This window comes from Harpia harpyja, chromosome 4, assembly GCF_026419915.1.
Source record: "Harpia harpyja isolate bHarHar1 chromosome 4, bHarHar1 primary haplotype, whole genome shotgun sequence".
In the NCBI taxonomy this organism is placed as follows: Eukaryota; Metazoa; Chordata; class Aves; order Accipitriformes; family Accipitridae; genus Harpia; species Harpia harpyja.
The window spans coordinates 67,812,333-67,833,927 of record NC_068943.1 but is presented as its reverse complement, the minus strand read 5'-3'; the positions used below and the strand labels follow the sequence as shown (position 1 = coordinate 67,833,927).

General features: G+C 39.5%; 2 protein-coding genes and 1 long non-coding RNA gene across 5 annotated transcripts in view; 1 reads left to right on the top strand and 2 right to left on the bottom strand.

Annotated features, from left to right (window-relative positions):
* Nucleotides 1-50: 50 nt before the first annotated feature.
* Nucleotides 51-10,287, bottom strand: LTV1 (LTV1 ribosome biogenesis factor). Its single transcript, XM_052784583.1, has 11 exons — nucleotides 10,138-10,287; nucleotides 8,726-8,857; nucleotides 8,032-8,220; nucleotides 6,921-7,008; nucleotides 5,862-5,982; nucleotides 4,825-5,074; nucleotides 3,960-4,087; nucleotides 2,258-2,397; nucleotides 1,972-2,024; nucleotides 1,040-1,240; nucleotides 51-436 (listed from the first exon to the last, which is right to left on the bottom strand). Exons 1-11 carry the CDS (start codon nucleotides 10,138-10,140, stop codon nucleotides 323-325), a joined length of 1,419 nt encoding a protein of 472 aa, XP_052640543.1. The 5' UTR covers nucleotides 10,141-10,287; the 3' UTR covers nucleotides 51-322.
* Nucleotides 10,288-11,267: 980 nt separating this feature from the next.
* On the top strand, nucleotides 11,268-17,075 carry LOC128140570 (uncharacterized). Its single transcript, XR_008234779.1, has 3 exons — nucleotides 11,268-11,889; nucleotides 14,110-14,378; nucleotides 16,982-17,075. It is a non-coding gene; the product is annotated as an uncharacterized LOC128140570 (long non-coding RNA).
* The window catches only part of PHACTR2 (phosphatase and actin regulator 2), a 144,727-nt gene continuing 137,806 nt past the window's right edge, over nucleotides 14,675-21,595 (bottom strand). For all 3 annotated transcript variants that reach the window (XM_052784577.1, XM_052784579.1, XM_052784578.1), the window contains one exon: nucleotides 14,675-20,329. In XM_052784577.1, coding sequence (XP_052640537.1) covers nucleotides 20,314-20,329 — 16 coding nt within the window. In that variant the 3' untranslated portion in view covers nucleotides 14,675-20,313. The remainder of the gene's footprint in view (nucleotides 20,330-21,595) is intronic.

Genomic DNA, 21,595 nt, shown 5'->3' with positions numbered 1-21,595 from the left:
GATTTGCTGAATACATTCAACAAATACATATATAAAACTTGGTGCAGTGATAGCTTGTAAGAAAAATTTTTTTTTATCATTTTAAAACATTTCTACTGTAATGAAACTTTGCAACAGTAGCCATGTCACTCATGACAGAATAGACATCACTAATACATTGTTTTATGTATAACTTCATTTCAGAAAGAACGACAAGTTGCTGGTTCTTGTAATATCTGAATAACCCCCTTTAGGCATGACTGGCAAAGGTATGAGTTAGCAGTTCCCTTCTCAATATGAATGAAAACTCAAGGATGTTTCCACAGTAAGTTCCTCAGTTTTATCAGGACAGCTTCAGTCCTTGAACATTTTGTTTCAGATTGAGCAACTCTTTTTCTTGCCTTGTTTTCTCCAATTTGAAGGCTAGCTTGTTGGCTTTCTTCTCCATTCTGCGTTCCTGTGCATACGAATAATTACAAATTTACAAAATAGGCATAACATGCAAAAAGAAATCATTCTAATTAACAGTTCTAGATCATGAAAACAGTGGCAATCTAGACAATAATATTATTTATGGCACTAATTATTAGTAGACAAACTAATATGCATACCACCAGGATTATAATCTTTAATTAGCTCAAGCTTCTAATATGCTGGCAATTTCTGTTCCTAAACAAAACAACTCGTATATCATTGTGGCCAATTAGATTTTCCACATTTCTTTCAGACACTTTTCACTTTGCATGATCTGAAACATCACAGCTGTTTTCTTTGATTCCCTAGATAAAAAGAAAATTAGAGGTATATATGTAATAGCGGCCACAATAACAGACCCCAAATTTCCATATCGGAAATTAGGATGACAAAATTATGACCTTAACTTTCTTTCCAGTAGATTTTTTTTTTTCTTTAAAGAAGCAACAATTAGTCCTTTGGGACCAGCAAGTTTTTCCCATTAATTTCCAGACACAAGAACAAGTGAGCTTTAAAAAATGTTCATAAGACAGAATTCAGATAATATAACATGTTTTTGCAGGGTTTTATTTAAAGTAAGGCGTACCTTTCGCTCCTCTCTTATAGCCTGTTTTCTAGCTTTGCGATCCTCTTTGCTCTCATCTTTGGAACGGGGCTGTGTTGATGCTCTTGGCAGGTCACTGCTATTAATCATTTGCATGCGTTCAATCTGCTTCGCAGTAAGACCCTTCTGAGGCAAGATATGTAGAGGAATTCCAGTCTTTTGGGAAACTTTTATTGGTTTGGGCTAAAATAGAGTGCATATGTATTAATGGTCCCTAGCTTTCTCTCCAAGAAGTGCACATTGCACTGCCTTATCAGTATAAAAACATTAGATTCAGGTTTAACAGTAATAAACATATAAGTTTCCTCATACTGTTTTCTTCCCTCAGAAAAATGGTATTAATCCCAAAGTAAGAAATCAAACACACCTGTGAACAGAATATGGCCTCCCAGAACAAGAAAAAAATTTCTCCCTTTTATTTAAATATTACTGAAAAAGAAGAACTTAAGTAGGCTTTATAAACTTTCAAGATAAACGTTACCTTTCAAAATCTTGAACATCAAGCTGTGCTCTAATACTGGGGAATTTCTGGAAGGCCAAAGAACTAGAATAAATTGTTTCAAACTGTAGAAGGGAAATAGCCTATTTTCAAGAAAAAAATCTAAGAAGTGGTTGTGAGACATAGATTACATAAAGGTATATCACGGATAACAAGAAAGTAAATTCCTTGCTCTCCATGTTTCTGCCTAGCTATTACAGAGATTTTGAACTTACTCAACTTTCCTTCTAATAGAAGAAAAACATATCCAAACCCTTCTTCAGTGAAGAAGTAATACCAGAAGCTAACACCCTCCCCAACCCTCTTTTCTGCTCTGTCCTTCTTTTAAAAACAGATATCCATTGAGAAAACAATCACTTTTGTCTCAAGTTTTCCCAGGCCAGGGTGTTATTCAGAATAAGTTTAATGATTTTACCTTTGACGGCTCCTTAATAAGTGTTGGGTGATTATATAAGTTTGAATATGTACCTAGGTCACCAAAAAAAAAAAAAAAAAAAAAAAAGAGTAGTGAAGAAAGGCTTGCAAATAGAAATAAGTAAATTTATTATGAATTGTACTACTACTTAGTCTTTGGGAATTCCTGCTGTTGTGCACCACGAGAATAAACCATTTTACCTAAAGTACTGTTAGAAAAGTTCTGAGATCACCTATCATTTACTTCGAAATCCTAGGAACAAACAAGCAAACTCCAGAATACTTACTCAAAATGGATTCACAATCCCACTTTTCTTTTTGTTCCTCAATAACTACAGCTACTATTTCTTCCTTTTCCTCCTCACTTTCTTCATTCACAGGAGAGTCTAAATCTTCACAGGGTTCAAGAGCATCCAATTTCACACAACTTTGAAGAAGTCCAGAAAAGAAAAAAAAAAAGGTTTATCTTTTCTTGAAAATGTGTAATTACGTTCTCGTGGTTTAACCCCAGCCAGCAACTAAGCACCACGCAGCCGTTCACTCACTCCCCCCCCACCCAGTGGGATGGGGGAGAAAATCGGGAAAAGAAGTAAAACTCATGGGTTGAGATAAGAACAGTTTAATAGAACAGAAAAGAAGAAACTAATAATGATAATGATAACACTAATAAAATGACCACAGCAATAATAAAAGGATTGGAATGTACAAACGATACGCAGTGCAATCGCTCACCACCCGCCGATCGACACCCAGCTAGTCCCCGAGCGGCAATCCCGCGCCCCCACTCCCCCCAGTTTATATACTAGATGTGACGTCACATGGTATGGAATACCCCGTTGGCCAGTTTGGGTCAGCTGCCCTGGCTGTGTCCTGTGCCAACTTCTTGTGCCCCTCCAGCTTTCTCGCTGGCTGGGCATGAGAAGCTGAAAAATCCTTGACTTTAGTCTAAACACTACTGAGCAACAACTGAAAACATCAGTGTTATCAACATTTTTCACATACTGAACTCAAAACATAGCACCGTACCAGCTGCTAAGACGACAGTTAACTCTATCCCAGCTGAAACCAGGACATATGTAAACCCAGTCTCCCATCAGTAAAATCCCAAACCAAAGAAAGCTATTCCCAATGAAACTTGCAGGAAAGTTAAGTTTCCTTAAGTAAGCAGCCCCAAAATAAACTAAAACATTAGGACAAGAGACATTAAGTCAACAAAAGCAGTATTTCTGCATTTGAAAAGTATGTGGCACACAATATTTGTGACTGGAGGGCAGGAAGAGAAGAGGCTTTACTTTTTAGTCCGTAAGCAAGGCAGCTCTAAAGGGGATTATGTACTCTACTACTGACCAGTCATCTTTCTCTACAAGGGACACAGTACCGTATCTTTCAATCAGGAAACACAAGACTAATGTGAGAACATTGAGCCATTTAACTTTGGGATAATATCACCCGCTTTAAGACAAAGTGAATATACTGTGGAAACACAGTCTTACACTGACACGGGGTTGCTTTATAAACACTGGTTTTTGCAGTGCTCCAAACAGTGGTACCCATGCAACAGTCCCCTGCAAGTTTATGGTCATGTAACTAGGTATATAGTGGAATCAGCTGCATACCAGTGGGACAGAATATACTTGGCTAGAGTCTGTTTAAACACAAAAGTGAGGTATAAGGAGAAAGGTAAATTACACTAAAAAGGAAAAGGAAGAATGCCTCTAGAAATAAATTACACTAAATTCAATACAATTATACAAAGGAGCATAATCTCACATAAACCAACAAAATCCCTCCACTTAACTGTATCATCTCATAAGTTAAGATCGACATTCAGTGACATAAAAAAAAAAATTGATAATACTCATATGTAGCTGCTTTTATGTGGGATGTAATCTTTGAGTACATGAACTGGAAACAACATACTCAAACTTTCAATATAAACACAGGATTACATAACTACTTATGTGAAGTAGTCTTTCTGGGAATACATACTTTTTTGCTTTCTCTTTGTAGTAATCATTCAGGACTTCCTGCAACCGAGCATTGTCTGTGTTAATATAGCCTTCTAACTCCACATTATCCAAGGCTCCAATTTCATCTTCATCAAATTGTTCAAAAAACTAAAATGAAGAAGTGGGTATCTGTAATCAGATCGCATTTGTCATGCAACTTCTTGATAGCTTAAAGAAGACCTACACTTTTTTTTCTATTTGCCCCTTTTTCCTCTCCCCTCTCATTTGTTGAACAACTGCCAAACGCATCTGCAGTAGGATTTCCTCCTTACTGTCAGTATTCTTCCAGCACGGGAGTCACAAAGTTATCTTTTAATAATACATAAATCAGCTTCTGGAACATGTTTCTTATTCTGATGCATTATTTCAATCTGCACATTAAAAAGCCTGTCATTGCTCAGGACAAAAGTTACACCATATTTCCACCATTCTGATATCATTCCATTAATGTATACTTGGCACAGTGGGAAGAAAGGGTGAAAGATGAGAGTCTTTACCAGGCACTTGTACATGATTTGCTGTGTTGAAATGAGCCTCAGTCAAAAGTGTAACACCAACTACAAATGCTCATTATAGTGACTGGATTAATTTTGTTTAACTGTATCAGTGTTAGGCCTTTTAATAGCAATTAACACTATGACCTATTTAACACAAGCCTCTTAACACAGACAATATTAAATGCAGAATATGTGCAAAGAACAGCTGTTTGATGTTCTGACTGATGTTCTGAAGGCAGTAGGAACTTGCACAGGTATACAGGATACCACCTTATGAGATGAATCAAAAGACAAAGAAGCATTTAACACACCCTTATGTTTAACAGTTACATTCTTGAGCTGCCTCACCTTCTCAAATCTGTCATCCAACAGGGTTAACTGCTCATTCCTTCTCATTACTGAAGATGTCATAGAATATTCTGTGAAACGACTCCTGGTTTCTTCTTGCATAAAGAGAAATTCTTTTGTCTGTCCATTAACCCCATCATCTGATAAAGGACCTTCTGAATCATAGTCTTTATCATTACTGTAACTATCCTTTTCATCACTGTCATCCTCCACATCTTCCCATTCATCTTCACCCTCAGCATCTGATCCCCTGAACAGAAGTATAAAACAGTTTTAGAATAATACATGGACCTTTCCACAGCTCTGACCAATGCTGCGTTATCTGAAACAATTTGGCAATAATAGATTTAAAACTTGAGAGGGAAAGATAAAAACTGATTATTTTCAAGCCAGTAAAAGAAAAACAAGTTTAGCAGTAATGGTGTTGCCAAAGTCAGCATAATACTACTTTTGTCTGAAAGCTAAAAAAATTTCTGTTAACTGTTGGATCACACATCTGTGCACTGAGAATGAGGTTGTGTTTACATTCAGCTATACACGTCAAAGTAGAAAAAGAAAAATACTAGCTGCTGCATTTTTGAACGTCAAAACTAGCAAAATTTCTTGTGGTTCATAAAATGATGAGAGTGATACCAAAACCTAAATAAATAATATGTAGTGGGGTATTACATGAAGCATTTGTAAAGGTTCTGGAAACACCTGTTAGCCTCCATCAATAGTATTACTGACGTATTTTGAATGTGATAGATGGTAACGTTCAAGAATCCTATTATTCCATACATTGCATCTGTAAACAAATACATATAATCCATGAGCTCGAAGTAACAAATGAAATCCATCTCTTGGATTAACACATCAAAATTTGATTTTGTAAGCTACCACCCACAAAACACAAGGTAATACTTTTTTCCTTTAACACACCAAAGTATTCAATTTGAAATCTGAAACCATTCTTGCTTCCTACAACGACATATGAAATAACAAATAGCATCATTCCTATTTACATATGACAAACAGTTCTACAAAACTCTATCTACCCTTTCTGCGGTTCATTTGCTTGTAGAACAAAATCATCTTCCAGGATATTTTCTGGATTGTCAAAGTCAAAATCATCATCAAGAGCTGCAACAATATCAGGGTCAAAATCTAGCCGTGGTCCTAGAAAATTAAAAAAAACCCAAAACATAAATAAGTTTCTCTAACATTACAAAGCTACTTTCCTAGATAAAAAACAATCCAACTAGACTGTTAATTTGCACTAAGGAAAGATTAAACCTAATAATCACAAAATTCCTCAATAATATTTGTAGATTTGATACAAGCCAGGGCAAGTCACCAGCCTCTTGTCAATTCTCCTCATCCAGAAAAAAAAACATTTCCCAGAGGTCTTAAGCTTCCATAAACGTATTTTAATATATTTTACTTAGAATATTGTAGAAGAAAAAATATCGAAGTCGAAGTACTGTATGATCAACTGCCAACTCTAGCTCCCACCCCCTAAAATTCCCTACATTACAAAAAGTCAGAAAGTGTTTCTCTACTGCAAATAACAGAAGTGTCTTTAGCACCCTTCTGCTAAGACAGAGAGAACTACCACAATTAATTCCTGTTATAAAGTATTAAGATAGTTGTAAAGTGAATGTTCAGTGCAAACATAGATACATAACAAAAGTGTACTTCCAGCCTGTAACACTGAAATAATACTAATGAAGGAAAGTAAACAACACTCAGCATTTGAAAATAAGATAAATTCTGAGAGTGAAAATCCAGTTCCAGACGTGGATTCAAACAGATGGAGCAATAAATCAGCAGTATTATCTACAGTTTTCCCCTGTTATTAGTTTATATTTGCTACACAACAGTAAGAGCTCATGGATTCTGAGCTCCCCCGCCCCCAGCAAAGCTAAAAAGCTATTATTAGTGAATCACAGAAATAGGTCTCAAACTGAAACACAGGTCTCATAGATTATTCTTTATGTCTACTATTGAGCCTGTTCTAAACCAAAACTAATATGACACTGTAATTGAAGCCATAATTACCATCTACTACCTAGATAGCAGCTCACGTTACAGAAAGGCAAGAGATTTAATGATACCTGAAACAGGAGCAGCTTTATTTAACAAGCCTACATCCTCTTCAAACTCTGTGGCAAATACTGAGGAAGGCAACTTAATAGATGGAGCCTTAGAAAAAGAAACAAAAAAACCATCACAATATACTTGTCCTCAGTTTCTCATTTCAGCCCACATTAACAAAAATGTGCAGATAACCATGTGACCAAAAGAAACTCTGAGTGCTACTTAAATGTTAAGACAAGTGCTACTTTACTGATGGCAAATTTTCAAAGTTATGCAATGAAACCTAGGTAAAGTGTTGGCAGCATTCATTCTCATGTCAATAATCTCCAGATAGAGAGGCAGTATTTTGGCATCTCTGACGCTTTTTAGAGAATGGTTGAACAATGAAATTTCTGACTTTTTTTTGTTTTGGAGAACACTAACACACATTTGAAATTACCCCTTTATTGACAGGCTTATTAACAGCTTACTAACATGCACATCTAAAATAACTTTAAATCTTATGTAGTATCGCCAAACTGTACCTGAAAGGTATTTCTGACTAAGAAAATCAGTTTTGACTAAAATTGCAGTATTTGGTTAAACCAAACTCCCTCAATTAGAAGTGACTGACTGTTGCTTGAAACTACTTACTGTTTTTCCATTCCAACACGATCTAGCATCATGAAATTCCACAAGTTACGCCAGCAACTGAAAAGTTCTATTCCCTCTGGGTTCTGTTACATTCCACTTTAAAAACATGGTGTAGGGGTAACACAACCTGGTATATTCATAACTCCCTGAGCATTCAGAAGTTCTAAAAATCTTAAAAACAAATGCCAACCCAGAAGAACATGACTTATTCAAACAAATACGTTTGTCAAGACTCTCTGTCAAGAAAAGCTTATCACGGGTACACGAAGTGTTTTAATACTGTGCTAGCAAAATACTATTCATCAACAAATTTTGGCTTGTCAACTTTTGTTTTTACTTGTAGGAAGTAGGAAAGCCTGACTGTAGGTCAAAAAGATCCTATATATATATATATAGATCACAGTCATAACACTTGTTGAATATGGTTAATGAGCCTACAGGACGCTAAACTCCAAAAAACAGCGTAAGATTATTATTAGCAAAAATACTACTTACTGGAACTCGCTGAATTTCGTCTTCTACATGCCCCTCATTTGTGACAACAATTCTGCTTTGCTGTCCACGCACAGAAGGGACAAGCTCAGAGGGACCAGAGGCTTCTTTTAGATGCTGCAAATAGTCATAGTCATCATCAAAGAAGACTCCATACTTCCGCTGCTCTTCCCTCCTTTGCTCCTCATGCCCCTTGGAATTGTAAAAAGAAACACATTTAGTTACTTAAGTCCATTTAAAACTTATTAGCAAAAAGAAAAGTGACACATCTATTGAGAATGCCTGAATTCTAAAGTCCTTGTAGTACTCTCTCCACTCATTACACTAACGAACAGCCAATTAGGACGTCGTAACCACCCGGTTCAGTGTTCAGATGCTGTCTGAGCAGGATACTAAACAACTTTTTCCATAAGCAGCATAACTAACAAAGCCTGTTTTTTCAGGGTGGGCCAGGCAATTTTTGTTGTTGTTTTTTTAATATGTTTATATCCCTAATGCCAGTTAGTCACCCTTCAACGCATCAGGCAGCAACTCACAACTATCAACTTCCCCACAACATCCCCTTCTTTTTAATGAGCTGGGCCCAAACCAACCTTTTCTCAGGCTATGTTTTTGAACTGTAGGATTGCATACCCACTTTTCTCTCCTGCAGCACTTCTTATCTGAATGAACTTCAATATTAAAAGCAAGTATTTACCTTCTGTGTAGGCAGCAGAACTCTCTGGGGTGCAGAATCATCAGCAGCAAGTGGATCCCTCTGACTTCTGTGCACTAAGTGAAATGTTACCGCTTTCTTCTTCTCTATGAAGGGTTTCTTTTTCTTGTGAGGCTGCAAAAGGACATTTAGTTAATCATTAATAAAAAATGAAATATTAAATGCACCTAAAAAGACTCTTTTGCCTGGAGTGTGCTCCTGTATTCCTTTTAAGGCAATGCCTTATAAACATATACTGAGAGACAAAGCAAAAAGAGACTAGTGGTAGCTTAACTCTTCTCACCACATGCACAACAGCCATTCCATATGTTCTAATAGTACATGCAGCTGTATTCAGCCGCAAAATGGCAATACACTGGTGCAATAAATATTTGATTATAGCATATGCACATTAACACATAATCCTAGAAAGGAATTTTTAAGTAACTACTTTCTAAACAGTGGTTCAAATCTGAAACAAACTTTGTCCAAGAAACACAGGAAACTGACATTAGGAAATTGATCTAGACACACCTAGCTTCTTCAAAACTGTTCAGACAGCTGTTCCTACACCAGCAATTCAATATCAACCACAAAAACTACTGACTGCACCATTACACTGACATAGCTCTAACGTTCTGGATCAACAAAAATCTGAAGTACTCTTAACTGGGTGAAAGCCTCTTCTACAAGTTCGCACACATGACTTGGGGAAGTACTTTTATCAACATTTCTGGCTTTACTTACCTACCAACATGGGTAAATAACAGATACATGCAACTTCAGAACTACTCTACAGATCTAACCAATCTTCTCTGCCCGGTAACTTCAAGCATACAACATGACACACCAAAGTTCAGAGCATATCAACTGCCGCCATACGTTCCAAGTTAAAAACCCTAAACCGTGCTTTAAAGTCTTACGCTTGGAGCCACCACAAACGGAAACACGGCAAGTTTTTGGAAGCGGGCAGCGAACTATCCCTACAGAGAAACTCGCGGGTGGCGACAAACTCGCGGGTGGTACAAGGGAAGCGCCTGTCACGCAGAGAGGCCGCACGAAGCCGAGCGGAAAAGCGGCCCCCCGCCCCTCACGCTGGCCTAGGCCCCGCGCCTCGGGACGCCGCCTCAGCCGCTCCCCGCCGGGCGGCCCAGGCCGCAGGGCAGGCAGGCCGCCCCTCACCGCGGCTTCTCCCCCGCGGGTCCGGGGCTGCCGGGGCAGACCCCCACGGGCCGGGGAAAAGCTCCCCGACAGACCCGCAAGCAGAGCGGTGGCGCTTCTCCCCTCCAAACCGCGCTACGGAGACGGCCCGATTTCAGCCCAAACGCCGGGGGAGAACGGACGGACGGACGCGACGGTTAGCTGTTAGCGACGGTTAGCTGTTAGCGACGGGGGCCGCCCGCCCGCCTCCTCACCATGGCGCTCGGGCAGCGCGCGCTGCCCGCCGGCGAGGGGAGCTGCTACGGCCGCCCCCCCAGCACCCCCGGTCCTAGTCGCTCTCACGCCGGCCAGGCGTCAGCACCGCCTCGCTGCGGCCTCCATCTTGGGAGGGACCGGTGACCAACGGGGGGAAGGCGATAAGCTGCCAGTCCGGACAGGGCTTTTTTTTTCCCCCAGTAACAAAAACAACGAGACTTTTGTCGGACTGAAACACTAATTTAATAAAAGAGAGGCTCCGCGAATGCAAACAGGGTAACTCCTCCCACCATCCAGAAGCACATTTTCCCACTTCTCCCCCCAAACTGATGGAGAATGGTTCTCCCCGCCAGCGGGCCTCAATGGCAGAACGCTCTGCAGCGGGCCAAAGGGCACCGCGCGTGCGCACTGGCCGGGCTGTGCCTCGCAGGACGGGGCGGAGCTCGCTGACAGAGAGGCGTGGCTTAGGAATCGGGGCCCCGCCCCCTCCTCCCGCCGCCAGGGGCGTCCCCGCGGAGGCGGGCACGGAGGCGGGGCGTCCGTTAGGGGCGGGGCGGGCGCCTGAGGGGCGGTGGGCGGGGCGGTGGGGAGTGCTCCGCCGACCCCTCAGCGCCGGGAGCACGGTGGCCGGGCCGTGGTCCATCCGCGTCCCCCGGGCAGGCTGCGGGCTGGATGCGGCGTGAGGGGAGGGAGGAAGCGCCTTCAGCCGCCGTGAGGCAGTGCGGGCGGCGCGGGAGCCGGGTGGGTACCGGAGAGGCGGGACGGAGCCCAGCCCGGGGGAGCGGCGGGGTGGAGGTGCGAGGTACTGGGAGGAGCAGAGCATCTCCTGCTGGCCGCCTTGGACGCTCGGAGGCGGTCACTCCTGACAGCAACACGAAAGCCTTCCCCAGGCTCCACACGAATAGAAAATCCCTAGCGGTCCCAGCGAAGGAGAGGAGAGAAAGTTGCGCTGAGTGCCCAGGTGCTGCGGTAAACTTTGATAAAGACCCTGCGTGAGACAGGAGGCACAGCAACTAGCTAGGTCTCTGACACGCCTTTGCAGTCTGGCTCTGTGCGAGCTCATATCCAGGCTGAATTTGAAGGCTTAGGTGTAAATAATACGTATTCGAATTAACAGTGTTTTGCCATATATGAGTTCTTATTTCTTGTGAGATGACACCCTAGCTGTATGGATTATACCTATGTCACGTAGCATGCCTGTGCACAAACACACAGGCACACACATACACGCTCCTTGCTAAGAAAAAGAAAAGCATGCTTGGTATTTTAGGAATATGATGTAAACCCGTTTTGTTACATTTCAAAAAGAAAGCGTAAAACGCAGAAGGGAGCAGTTTCTTCCATAAGCATACAGACAATTGAAACAGTAACAACTATGGGAAGGTTGTTGCTGAAAATTAAGAAAGGATTGTCCACGTATTATATGTGGATATGTACGCAGCTAAATATATACGTGTATGTATACCTTAGAATGTTAGCTTTAATCATATTTGAGTGGATTTCGGATTTCATTGTTTTCAGTAGGTGTCACTAAAGCTCCAAAAGAGCCTAGATTTTCACTCTTCTGGCTATTGTTTTCTGAAGTCTTGCATCTTTACCATCAAGGTTCATGACGTCACTTTTGTGAAAGTGCACAAACTGCCTGCTCCATCAGTTGAAATGACTCCTGTACTCAGTGGATTCAAATTATCCCTTTATATATCTGCGCAAAGGCTAGACCTTCCTTTCCTCTTACTTCCTAAAAGTACATGGTAAGTATCTTTTTGCCGTCAGCCATCTGAAGGTTGTAGTACACGCCTAGTGGTACAGGAAGGTTTGCAACCCCTTGACTGCATGCCTGCTGTTAATGGGTTTTTCCAGACTGCACCTAACGGGAGCAACTCCCTTCCTATAGTATGTCTATACCGCAAACCCAGTGACAGGTGGAATAGCAGAGCTAGCTTTTCACAAGGTAACTAAGAGGAGAGTCACCCAACTGTTAAAAAACCAGGGCTTAGCATTTATCTGTGGGGTAACAAAGTAATTAGATTACTCCTTATTGCTTTCAGGTCCCTGAGGTAGCTCTGGCATCCATAGAAGTGTGATGTACTTGTAGACTTGGTAACAGGATTACACTTGACAATCCCCTAAACCTGGTGACCCCCTATCTAACAGTGGTAGTACTGTCATTCCATATACCCCAAATCTGTCCAGAAGCATCACGTCAGTCTGGAAGTGGGAAAAACTAGCTTTTGCTCTCAGCTTTGTTGCTAATCATCTGTTTCATACGCATAAATTAAATTTACCTGTTCAGTTTTTTAAGTCTCAGGGTTTTCTGTCTTGCTTTAACTCACATCCCCACCCTGTATTTCCTGTTTAGATTCTAAGCATTTAGGGGGAAGGACCTATATTATATGTTCATGCTGTGATTAAAACAACAGGCTTCCTTATCACAGAAGACTGATAATGTATGCCAACAGCAATACATCTGGAGATTAGGTTTAAGATTGAGGGATTAGCAATAATAAGCATCATATTACCTCCTTTGTTGATACCTAAGGGTGAGTCATCTTCTTCCAACTAATTTACGATATATCAAAATTCAAAATTTAGTATCACAAGTATGTGAAATGTGTATGAAAGAGTCTTTCAGGTGGAGACTCCACTTAAGCTTCTAATTTCATCTAAGCCTTACAAGGCACTCCATCCCACTGTACTCTCTCATTGTGTTCTCTGCTGAGACACCCTGCAGTTTAAACTCAGCAAAGAGCATCTACAGAGACTGGGAGCATAAATTAGGTCTCTGAACCATTGAGCTACAACACTAACTTCATATTTTTAAAATAACTGTCACCTCTTTAAACACACCTCTGCATGAATACACCACCCACGAGACAGCTACCAGATATGTTTGAAGGACTCCCAAAATTCAAAAGAAGGTTTCGGGAACCTTCCTTCATCTCATTGCCATGCAGAGGGACTTCTAATTTGGTCTCTCTGGAGGCTGCTTTCCAACAAGTTAGAGCTCTCTGAAGTTAACTCCGTTACACACGCCCATGTACTTGCTAGAGATTCAAGAACAAAATTATTTTCTGTAAAGATTTTCTGAACAATTTTATTGATATAATTTTCTTCATTTTATATTTTTATATATATTAATTCATATGTATCTATAATTCAAAGAGCTAAACAGTTGTCTAAGGCACTTGGAACTGTGCACAGCAGAGTATCCTATAGTACTGTACAACTAGGCAGCACACATTTTTTTTGCTTGTTAAATAAAACCACCATAAACCAAGCATAATATATGTAGTGTATAAAAAAGATAATGCATAGTCTATTTTTCAGATTACAATATTGGAATATATTTGTATGTGTGTGTACATGTATATATAGGTACATATGTATAAAACTCCAAGAAGCAGCTATCATTAATTTGTAACAATTCCAGTTATTTACATTCACAGATATCAATACACCTCTGTAAAATGCAGTATCAGATCAGCCACTTCTTCCTAGTTACCATATTCAATCACACTAAGTCAGGCTGCCAAAATACAAGTAAATGCATTCAGTTTATAATTGTTATGTAAAATACACACTGCATAAGCTGAAAAGTTATTGGTATTGATTCTCCACAGCCTCACATATTTCAAAAGTCATTAAACACATGGAAAGTATATTTTAAAATGCCAGCAATTCTAAGCTGATAATGTTTCAGATGCATTTTTTATAGTTATCAGTAACTATCCAGCATGACAGGCAGTGGGGAACCAAGTCTTGAATTTTGTTTGTCTTATTTTACTTGTAAACAGGAACATTTAGTGAAATTCAAGTAAGTTACCTTAGGCATAATTTGTTTCTATTTTTAATTGAATTAATAGAAACAATGAAGTCTAAGAACTGGCCCAGTGCCTATTAATAGGTGATACTCTCCATTACATGCTGCAAAATTTTAATTCCAATGAATTCACGTGAAAACTTAATTTCAGGTGATTGTGGCCTGCTTGCAGTATATTCAGCACATAAGAACCTCCTGGCTTTACTGGGCCCTCATAAGACCCTACTGGAGCTTAACCACCTGCACTGGTGTGGATGGGTTATCAAGCCCTCCTTACTGGAGTCATCGCTCAGAGGTGTCCTTGCAGACTTGACTGGAAGAAGCATGTGCACAAGGATTCCTACTACTGAGTAGTACCTTGCCCCACCGTGTTGCAGCTCTCCCAGAGAAATACAGGTTCTTGAACACCCAGTGTTTAAGGTACAGTTGGGTCTACAAAGCATGGCATACTAATATTGCCATGATTTACTGTTTGAGCAATTGTTCCATAAAAAGCTGGGATGGGATGCAAACTTCTTAGCTCCTGAGAGTACAGCAATGTGGTCTGCAGTGTTCCTGCACCTCTCCTAGATTTGCAGTTTGGTTGTAAATGGAATTCTATTTCTCTGTTAGGGAAAAAAAAATAAAAATCTTAAGACCTATTTAAATGGTTGCAGGCAATTAGCGTGTGCCATCTCTATACACTTCCCACCCCTACTCATGCGGTTAGATGCCCATTCAAACCAGCCATTGGTATCTTTTTGTTTCAAATCACACCAGCTAAAATAATTGTCCAAAACACAGTATTTCTTTAATTCCAAAATTTATACAAGTTTACAAATCAATATACCACCACACAAAGTAGTGAAATGAAGAGAAGATATGTTCAGCAACATTTTACTGTATTATAACAATGTTCAAATGTGGTTAATTTTGACATAGTATTGCAAGACTTTTTAAATATAAAGAATTAAAGTTTGAACAAGGAGATACAGAGAATACCATTACTTTCTTTGTTCCTATCCAATGCAGTATTTATCTTCTAGAAAATAATGAAATATTGGTGAAATGCTGTATCTAGTTCATATGATCACTAGTTCCATTAAAATCCTGAAACAAGATGGTAACACTGACAAAGTGAAACAAGACCTTATTCATCATTAAAGTTAATAAATAGAAACCTGTCAAAACATTACAGTGAAATATGTTATTTTTACTCCATTTGTCCCTTTCTCTATATAGATACACTTCCATAAGGTTTGGTTTTGGTTTGTTCCCCCCCCCAATGTCTGTTAAATAGAAGCTTTAAGCTATTCCAGGGATTTGACTTTGCTTTTAATTTGATCCTCAAAATATTTTAATATCAACCTAAAAAAATTTTTCAGAATTGCTTTTTTTTTGTTCATCAAAAGCTAGGTCCCAGCAGTGAGCATTGCACTGAGCTTTGTACAATAAGAATAAAGATAGCAACAATAATGGAGCTAAATGTGGGAGCTCCTAAAGGCAGGAAGCAAGTTTATTCTGTTTTTCACCCTGAGTATGTCTTTATTTTAGTTTACAGCAGCATCCCAGGTCTTAACTCCTTGAGATATGAATAAATACAGATGATGTGAAAGCATTAAAAGACGCAGTTCTGGTATACCTGACAATTTAATGCAAATGTGGCTTTTAGCTTTGTTTACTTTATCATTAAAGCGTTAACAGACATTAAGACACGGGCTCATACTGTAGCCTCTACTTAGGATGCTGGCAGTGCTCAGCCAGACCTGTCCTACTGGTGCAGTCTGCCAGGTACCTAGGTGAGAGCCTGGCTCTCCCTACCCTGGCTCCAACCCACTGCCAGCTGCAGCCAAGGAGGGGGTTTCGCTTGATTCCCAGGCTGCCAGACTAGATAGATGTTTTTAGTCTGTGCTGGCTGGATCTTCCTCCCATTTTATGATGATACAAAATTGTGGCTCAGACTATATTTATACTCAGGTTAAGTGACAGCTAGTTTGAAACAAATTCTCTGGTGTAGCTGTAGTATTACTAGTCACAGATCTGGGTTGAAGCATCTCTGCTGGAAACAAAGCACTAACCTCACCTGGAAGGAGAGGTCTAATTTCTGTAATATCAGGGACACTTTAATCCCTTTGTTTCACAGCTTTCATTTAGTTTTCAAGTAAAGAAAAAAAATGGTCATGCAATACCGTTTTTACACATCAACACTGAGGTTGTGGTGCTTCTCTAAGAGCAGCTCAGTGTGGCCAAAGGAGAACGTGCGGCCACCCTGTCCCACACCACATCAGAGGTTGGTAAAGCTCACCACAGCCAGGGACATGCACAACTGTAGGTAAATCCTAAACCCAACAAATAAATACAATCTTGTGGACCTACAAATGGCTGTGAATACTTTCAGTGATTTTTGAAGAGACACTGCTGCTGGTCCCACCTTGTTTCAAATTGCCAGTCAAAATGGTATTTAGCTGAAATAACTTTTTTTGGTATTTGTTGAGTCAACACATATATCACAATTCAAGGAAATTCAGATACTTTTCATTTGAAACAACTAATTTCAGTTATAAGGACTAATATGCATTACCTGAAAGAAGAGAGACGAGAGACATTCTAGAACCATTTCAATTTGTTATGTGAAGATATTAGGATTTGATTAAGCATCCATTCTTCTGCACCCACAGCAACATGCTGCGATGCATAATCCTACTGATGAATGTGATATATGAGGTCATTTCAGAAACCACTACTTCAAGCTACTCATTTTCTCTTTGTGTGCATGCAGACATCCGAATTCGTATCTGACTCTGGGGAACATAAATATGTGTGTAAGATTTGTCATATGTTGTAGATGACATTTAAATCATTTGTCCAACTTGATAAAAATTAACACATTGATCCCTTTTAGACAGTTGGACTGTACTATGCATTGCATGGAAAGTGTTATTTTTTTTCTTTGCCTTTTTTACATATTTTTATTTTTTTCCTCAAGGTTTACTCACTCAAGAGTTTCTCAGGACTTACTTACCCTGATTTTTCCCTTCCAACAGGCGTGCAGCACCATAGGTGGTTAGGTACGTGACATATTATTTCCAAAGGCCTGTTGTAGCAACTTGAAGACATTTGAAATCATCAATACAGAGGACTAGGAGATACAGCAGAAACTGACCTCAGGCAGCTCAATAAGGTAAAGCAAATTTGCTTCACTGCACATAGTGACATATCAAAATCTTGTTATTTTTTATTGCATGGATAACACTTTACAGCTGTCATTTCTCTGCCAGTTGATATTTAGAATATAAAAATAGTACATACAATTCTAAGTCTGTATGTGGGTACAATACACAATGGATAGTTTATAGTTCTAATTCTGCAAGTATACATTTTTACATAAGTTCCAATAAAGGCAACTCTTTTTGTCCAGTTACATAAATTTGCTTAAGTAGTTTGCTAAATTGTGGGCCAAAGAATGCATCTAATTATTTATCATTAAAATAATAAGAATTTACGTAAGAAATTAAAGATTAGCTCAGCATCTCTACCCAGGCTAGCATCCTGCATCAAGCAATGGTGTGTAGTGAATACTTAAAAAAAACCCCAAACCCAGAAGGAGGATAGGGAAAGCCTAAATGATACCTCACCTACGTATCCTCATGTCTTATGGCAAAATGCAGCTTGAGGAAGTCTGAGCCAGAAGTTGTGTCCTCATCTTTGCGTTTTAACTCTTAAAGTGAGAAGGTGGCACATGTCTTTCCGTCCATGCTCCAGGCCTAGTATAGAGGAATGCCTTCTTGCAAAGTCAATTAATTCACTTCATCCTAAGAGTTTAACAAAGTTTTAGTTTGTGTAACCCATATGTACCCTGGCATGTCAGTGGAGCTATTCTCTTATATAAAGTTCATATAGTCTGACCTTACCTTTGTCCAAGTTATTCTCCCTGTGCAACAGCTATCTTTCTGTCTTTAGTATCTTGGCTGCTTTCAAATGTTTCAAAAAGTGATTAAGGCAACACTGAGGTCTATTTAATTGCTCCACTTGTTTCCTTTGAAGTGAAATACTGTGTTTTATACTTCAAAGTCAACATAGTAGGCCTTTATAGAATTTTGGACACACATTTCTAAATTTGGCAACAACAGCAAAAATTTCAAGCAGAACTATTTATTAAGTGCTAGTGTAAGTTTTAAGTTTACTCTTCAAATTCTAAAAATAAAAATTAGGATTCTACCAGAACTGCTGACAAACCTTAGCTCTAATGGCCTGACCATTCTTGTATGATTTAGTGCTAAAGAATACATTTTCACTGCTTCCTTGATGTCCAAGTGGTGTTTCTATATTTATAAAATGATGGGCCTCACAGAAGCTAAACTGTTTTCTGCAAATGGAATCCTAATGGCTCTTATTGATTCCATTAAAAAAGGAAGGTGCTGCTTCCTTTTCTTTGCTACAAGCATGTAGATGGTTATTTTATTTGGTTATTGATATTTTGGGGTCTGTACGTCATTAGATTTTTACTAAAATGTAAGTGATTCTAACAGTCATATAAATCTATAATTTTTAAAAAAGAGTTTGTCAATCTCTTTAAAAATAATAGAGTGCCAGCTGTTGGAAAGCACTCTGCTGTTACTAGAAGTGCTCCTACTAAAATAATCCACCCCATTTATGCAAACCTGGTCTTGTTGTAAATATCACTAAAGAGGGAAATCAAATTTTAGCCACCAAATTGCCTTCCTGCCTTTAGGTTGACATCTAAAACAACATCCTTCAATTTTATAAACTAAAAACATTCCACAAGAATCTACTGCAGGTTCTGAGGTAAAAATCACATCTACACAGACCTTTTATTGCCTGAAAAAGAAATACTTACACTTCATAAGTAAAAACTAAACAGGGCACATAAAAGACAAAAATAAATTGTAATATGTACACACATTAGAAAGGATAAATAGCAAACATATTGTAATACTGCATTAAATGTATGCATATGTGAATTCCAGACCCCCCCCAATTGTTGTGTACATTAATTCAAAGGACAAATAAGTGCTAATATAAGACAGAGAATTTCTTAGTGTAAACAACGCCACAGGCTTTTTAATGGGCTTTTGGGCCAGCCTAGAAAAACCATGTATTGCCTTTCACACTCCATACCACTTAATTTTAATAGTACTGTATTCACATGTACAATTTCAAGATAGTATAAAAAATTATGAATCTAAGAAGCATTCTTCACACTCAACAAAAACAGGCTGCAGACACTCTAAGGATTTTCCGTTCACTTTTACAGGACCACTGGCTGAAGACATACTGATTCATCTGTGAGTTCTTCCTCAAAGCAGTGCAAAAGTCCTTAAACGTAAAAGTCACACTAGTAATCACTGCTCAAGCCTACTAGTAAAGACTTTTGTGCCTAATTTCAATTCTGATTTTGGATTCATACTAGCATGATGTCGAAGTTGTCACCACTGCCTGCCATAGGTGAGAAAGATAATGATCCCTCTGGTTTGAATGGCAAGTGACAGACAGCAAGAAGTGTTTCTAAACATGAAGCATTTCATGGCATTCATAGTGTCACGTTATTTGTCCTTCACATCCTGTTTATGTATTTCTGAGGATCCAGAGTATGTCAACAGTAAAAATCAAAAAATATGTGACTTGTTCTCTATGAATGTTCAATGTACTTTCCTGAAGCATGCTCATCGGGATTTTAAAAAAGAGCTGAGTTATACTAGGACTAATTTCTGGCAACTGTATTTACTGGCACCAGAGAAAATTACAGTTCTTCACTAAAGTACTGATGACATGAGGACTTGTGTCTTGCTGTCTTTCTAAGACAGGCTGTGGCCATTAAAAAAAAAACCAAACATGCACAGTTGCTCACACTCTCAGTTTTTTTAAAAAATAATTCCTCCCACTGGCCAAGTGCATTGTTACGCAGTCCCATCCATTCCACTTTTCTCTGTGGACTGGCAAGCGAAGTCTCTTCCCCCACGCTCTCAGCCCTTTTCACACAGCTCCCTCTCAGCTACCCTCAGCCGCAACCCTACGAAGTCTGATGAGTTCCTGGTAACAGGCTCTCAAGCGATTGTCTTCAGCTCTTCCTGACTTGCGGAGCTCCGATGAAGAAGTCCACCGACTCTGTCTGTGCGGGCAAGCCACAGAACCGTCCGTGGTCTGTCTTAACAATGACAAACACTTCATGTGGATTCTCCTCCTAGACAAATCATTTGTCCATTGATAAAAACGAGGGCCACATCCTTCATTAGCCTCAGGGTAAGCTGTAGCACACACTCATACTCAGTCCAGTTCCAGTGCAATCTTGGGTTTTCAGGACGCAATGATGTCCCCAAGAAAACTGTTACATGAAATATGGGATGTGGTCAAACAGTTATGGACGATGAAACCTGAAATGATAAATCATTAAAAAACTTAGAATTGTATTATTTCAACTGACAATGACACTCATCCTCATCCTGCTCTCACAGCTGTTTACTTTTGTTGCCTGAACAGAATTATTCCCGGTTTGCCTGATCTGTGTGGGATTAGTCATCCCTACTATTCCCTGCTGTCCGTCTCTCTCTACCAGAAAACCAAACAGGGCTATGGTGTGGCTCAGGCACTGGTGTATGTTTGCCTGGCCATACCATTAACCTGTCTGTTACTGTGGTCCCTGGCACAGGTTTCCTTGGGTCAACCAGCGCTCCTCCTGATACTGCCTGGGCATGGCTGGGATTAGCAAAGGCCAATAGGCAGACTGGGTATGGGGGGAAATCACCTTTTTGGGGTGAGGGGAAGAGGTTAACTGTATGAATTCAAGCTGTGCCAAGCCTGCTGGCCTCAGGGCCGGAGAATCGTCTTCAGTCAGTTTTGTTTGCCAATATAGATTTAGCCACAATTGCATCTGCTATTTAGAGACACTGTCAGAAAATCAGAAAAGCTTTGCTAAGCCATACAACTTTTTTTTTTTAATCCTTGTGCAAAATGAGGCTAACAAAAATTTTGCGTTTTTTTAAGTAGCAACAGATTTTATAGCACTGCAGATGCTTTCTTCCTGTTAACAGCAGCCAACTGTGGCACATGAAGGCCCAAATACACCTCACTGTTTTTTAGACTTCTAGGTAGGGCATGTACCTCACTCCAGATTGCCTGTGACGGATAGAGAGGTGGGCTGCTCCAAAGGGTGTTGCCAACCTTTTCTAGAATAAGTTACGAGCCTACAGTAATTGAAATTCTAACTCATTTTAAATGTAATGAATCCAAGCAAAAGGGTAAGAAGGGCACCAATATCAGGTGCTCAACATCACCAGACTTCTAAATCTTTGTTGAAATGGCTTTAAAAATATATCTATCCATGAAGTAGTAAAAGATGTAGCAACTTTAAGAAAGCATAGGTAATGATGCACCTAACACAGTAGGTTACATAAGTTTTTGTTTGATACATTTTCTCTTAACAGTTCCAGAGAAGAGAAGAGAAAATAAGCCACACATTACCCCTGTAATGTGGTACAGTACAATACAGCGATGCATTTCTCAAATAAAGGAAGTGTACACAAAAGCTGAGGTTCACAAGTATGTAGCTCATCTGCTAAGTGAGGGTACAGTGCATTGCAAAAAAGACACAGGGTTTTTGTATTTGTGTAGAACAACAATATATTGGACTATGTATAGCA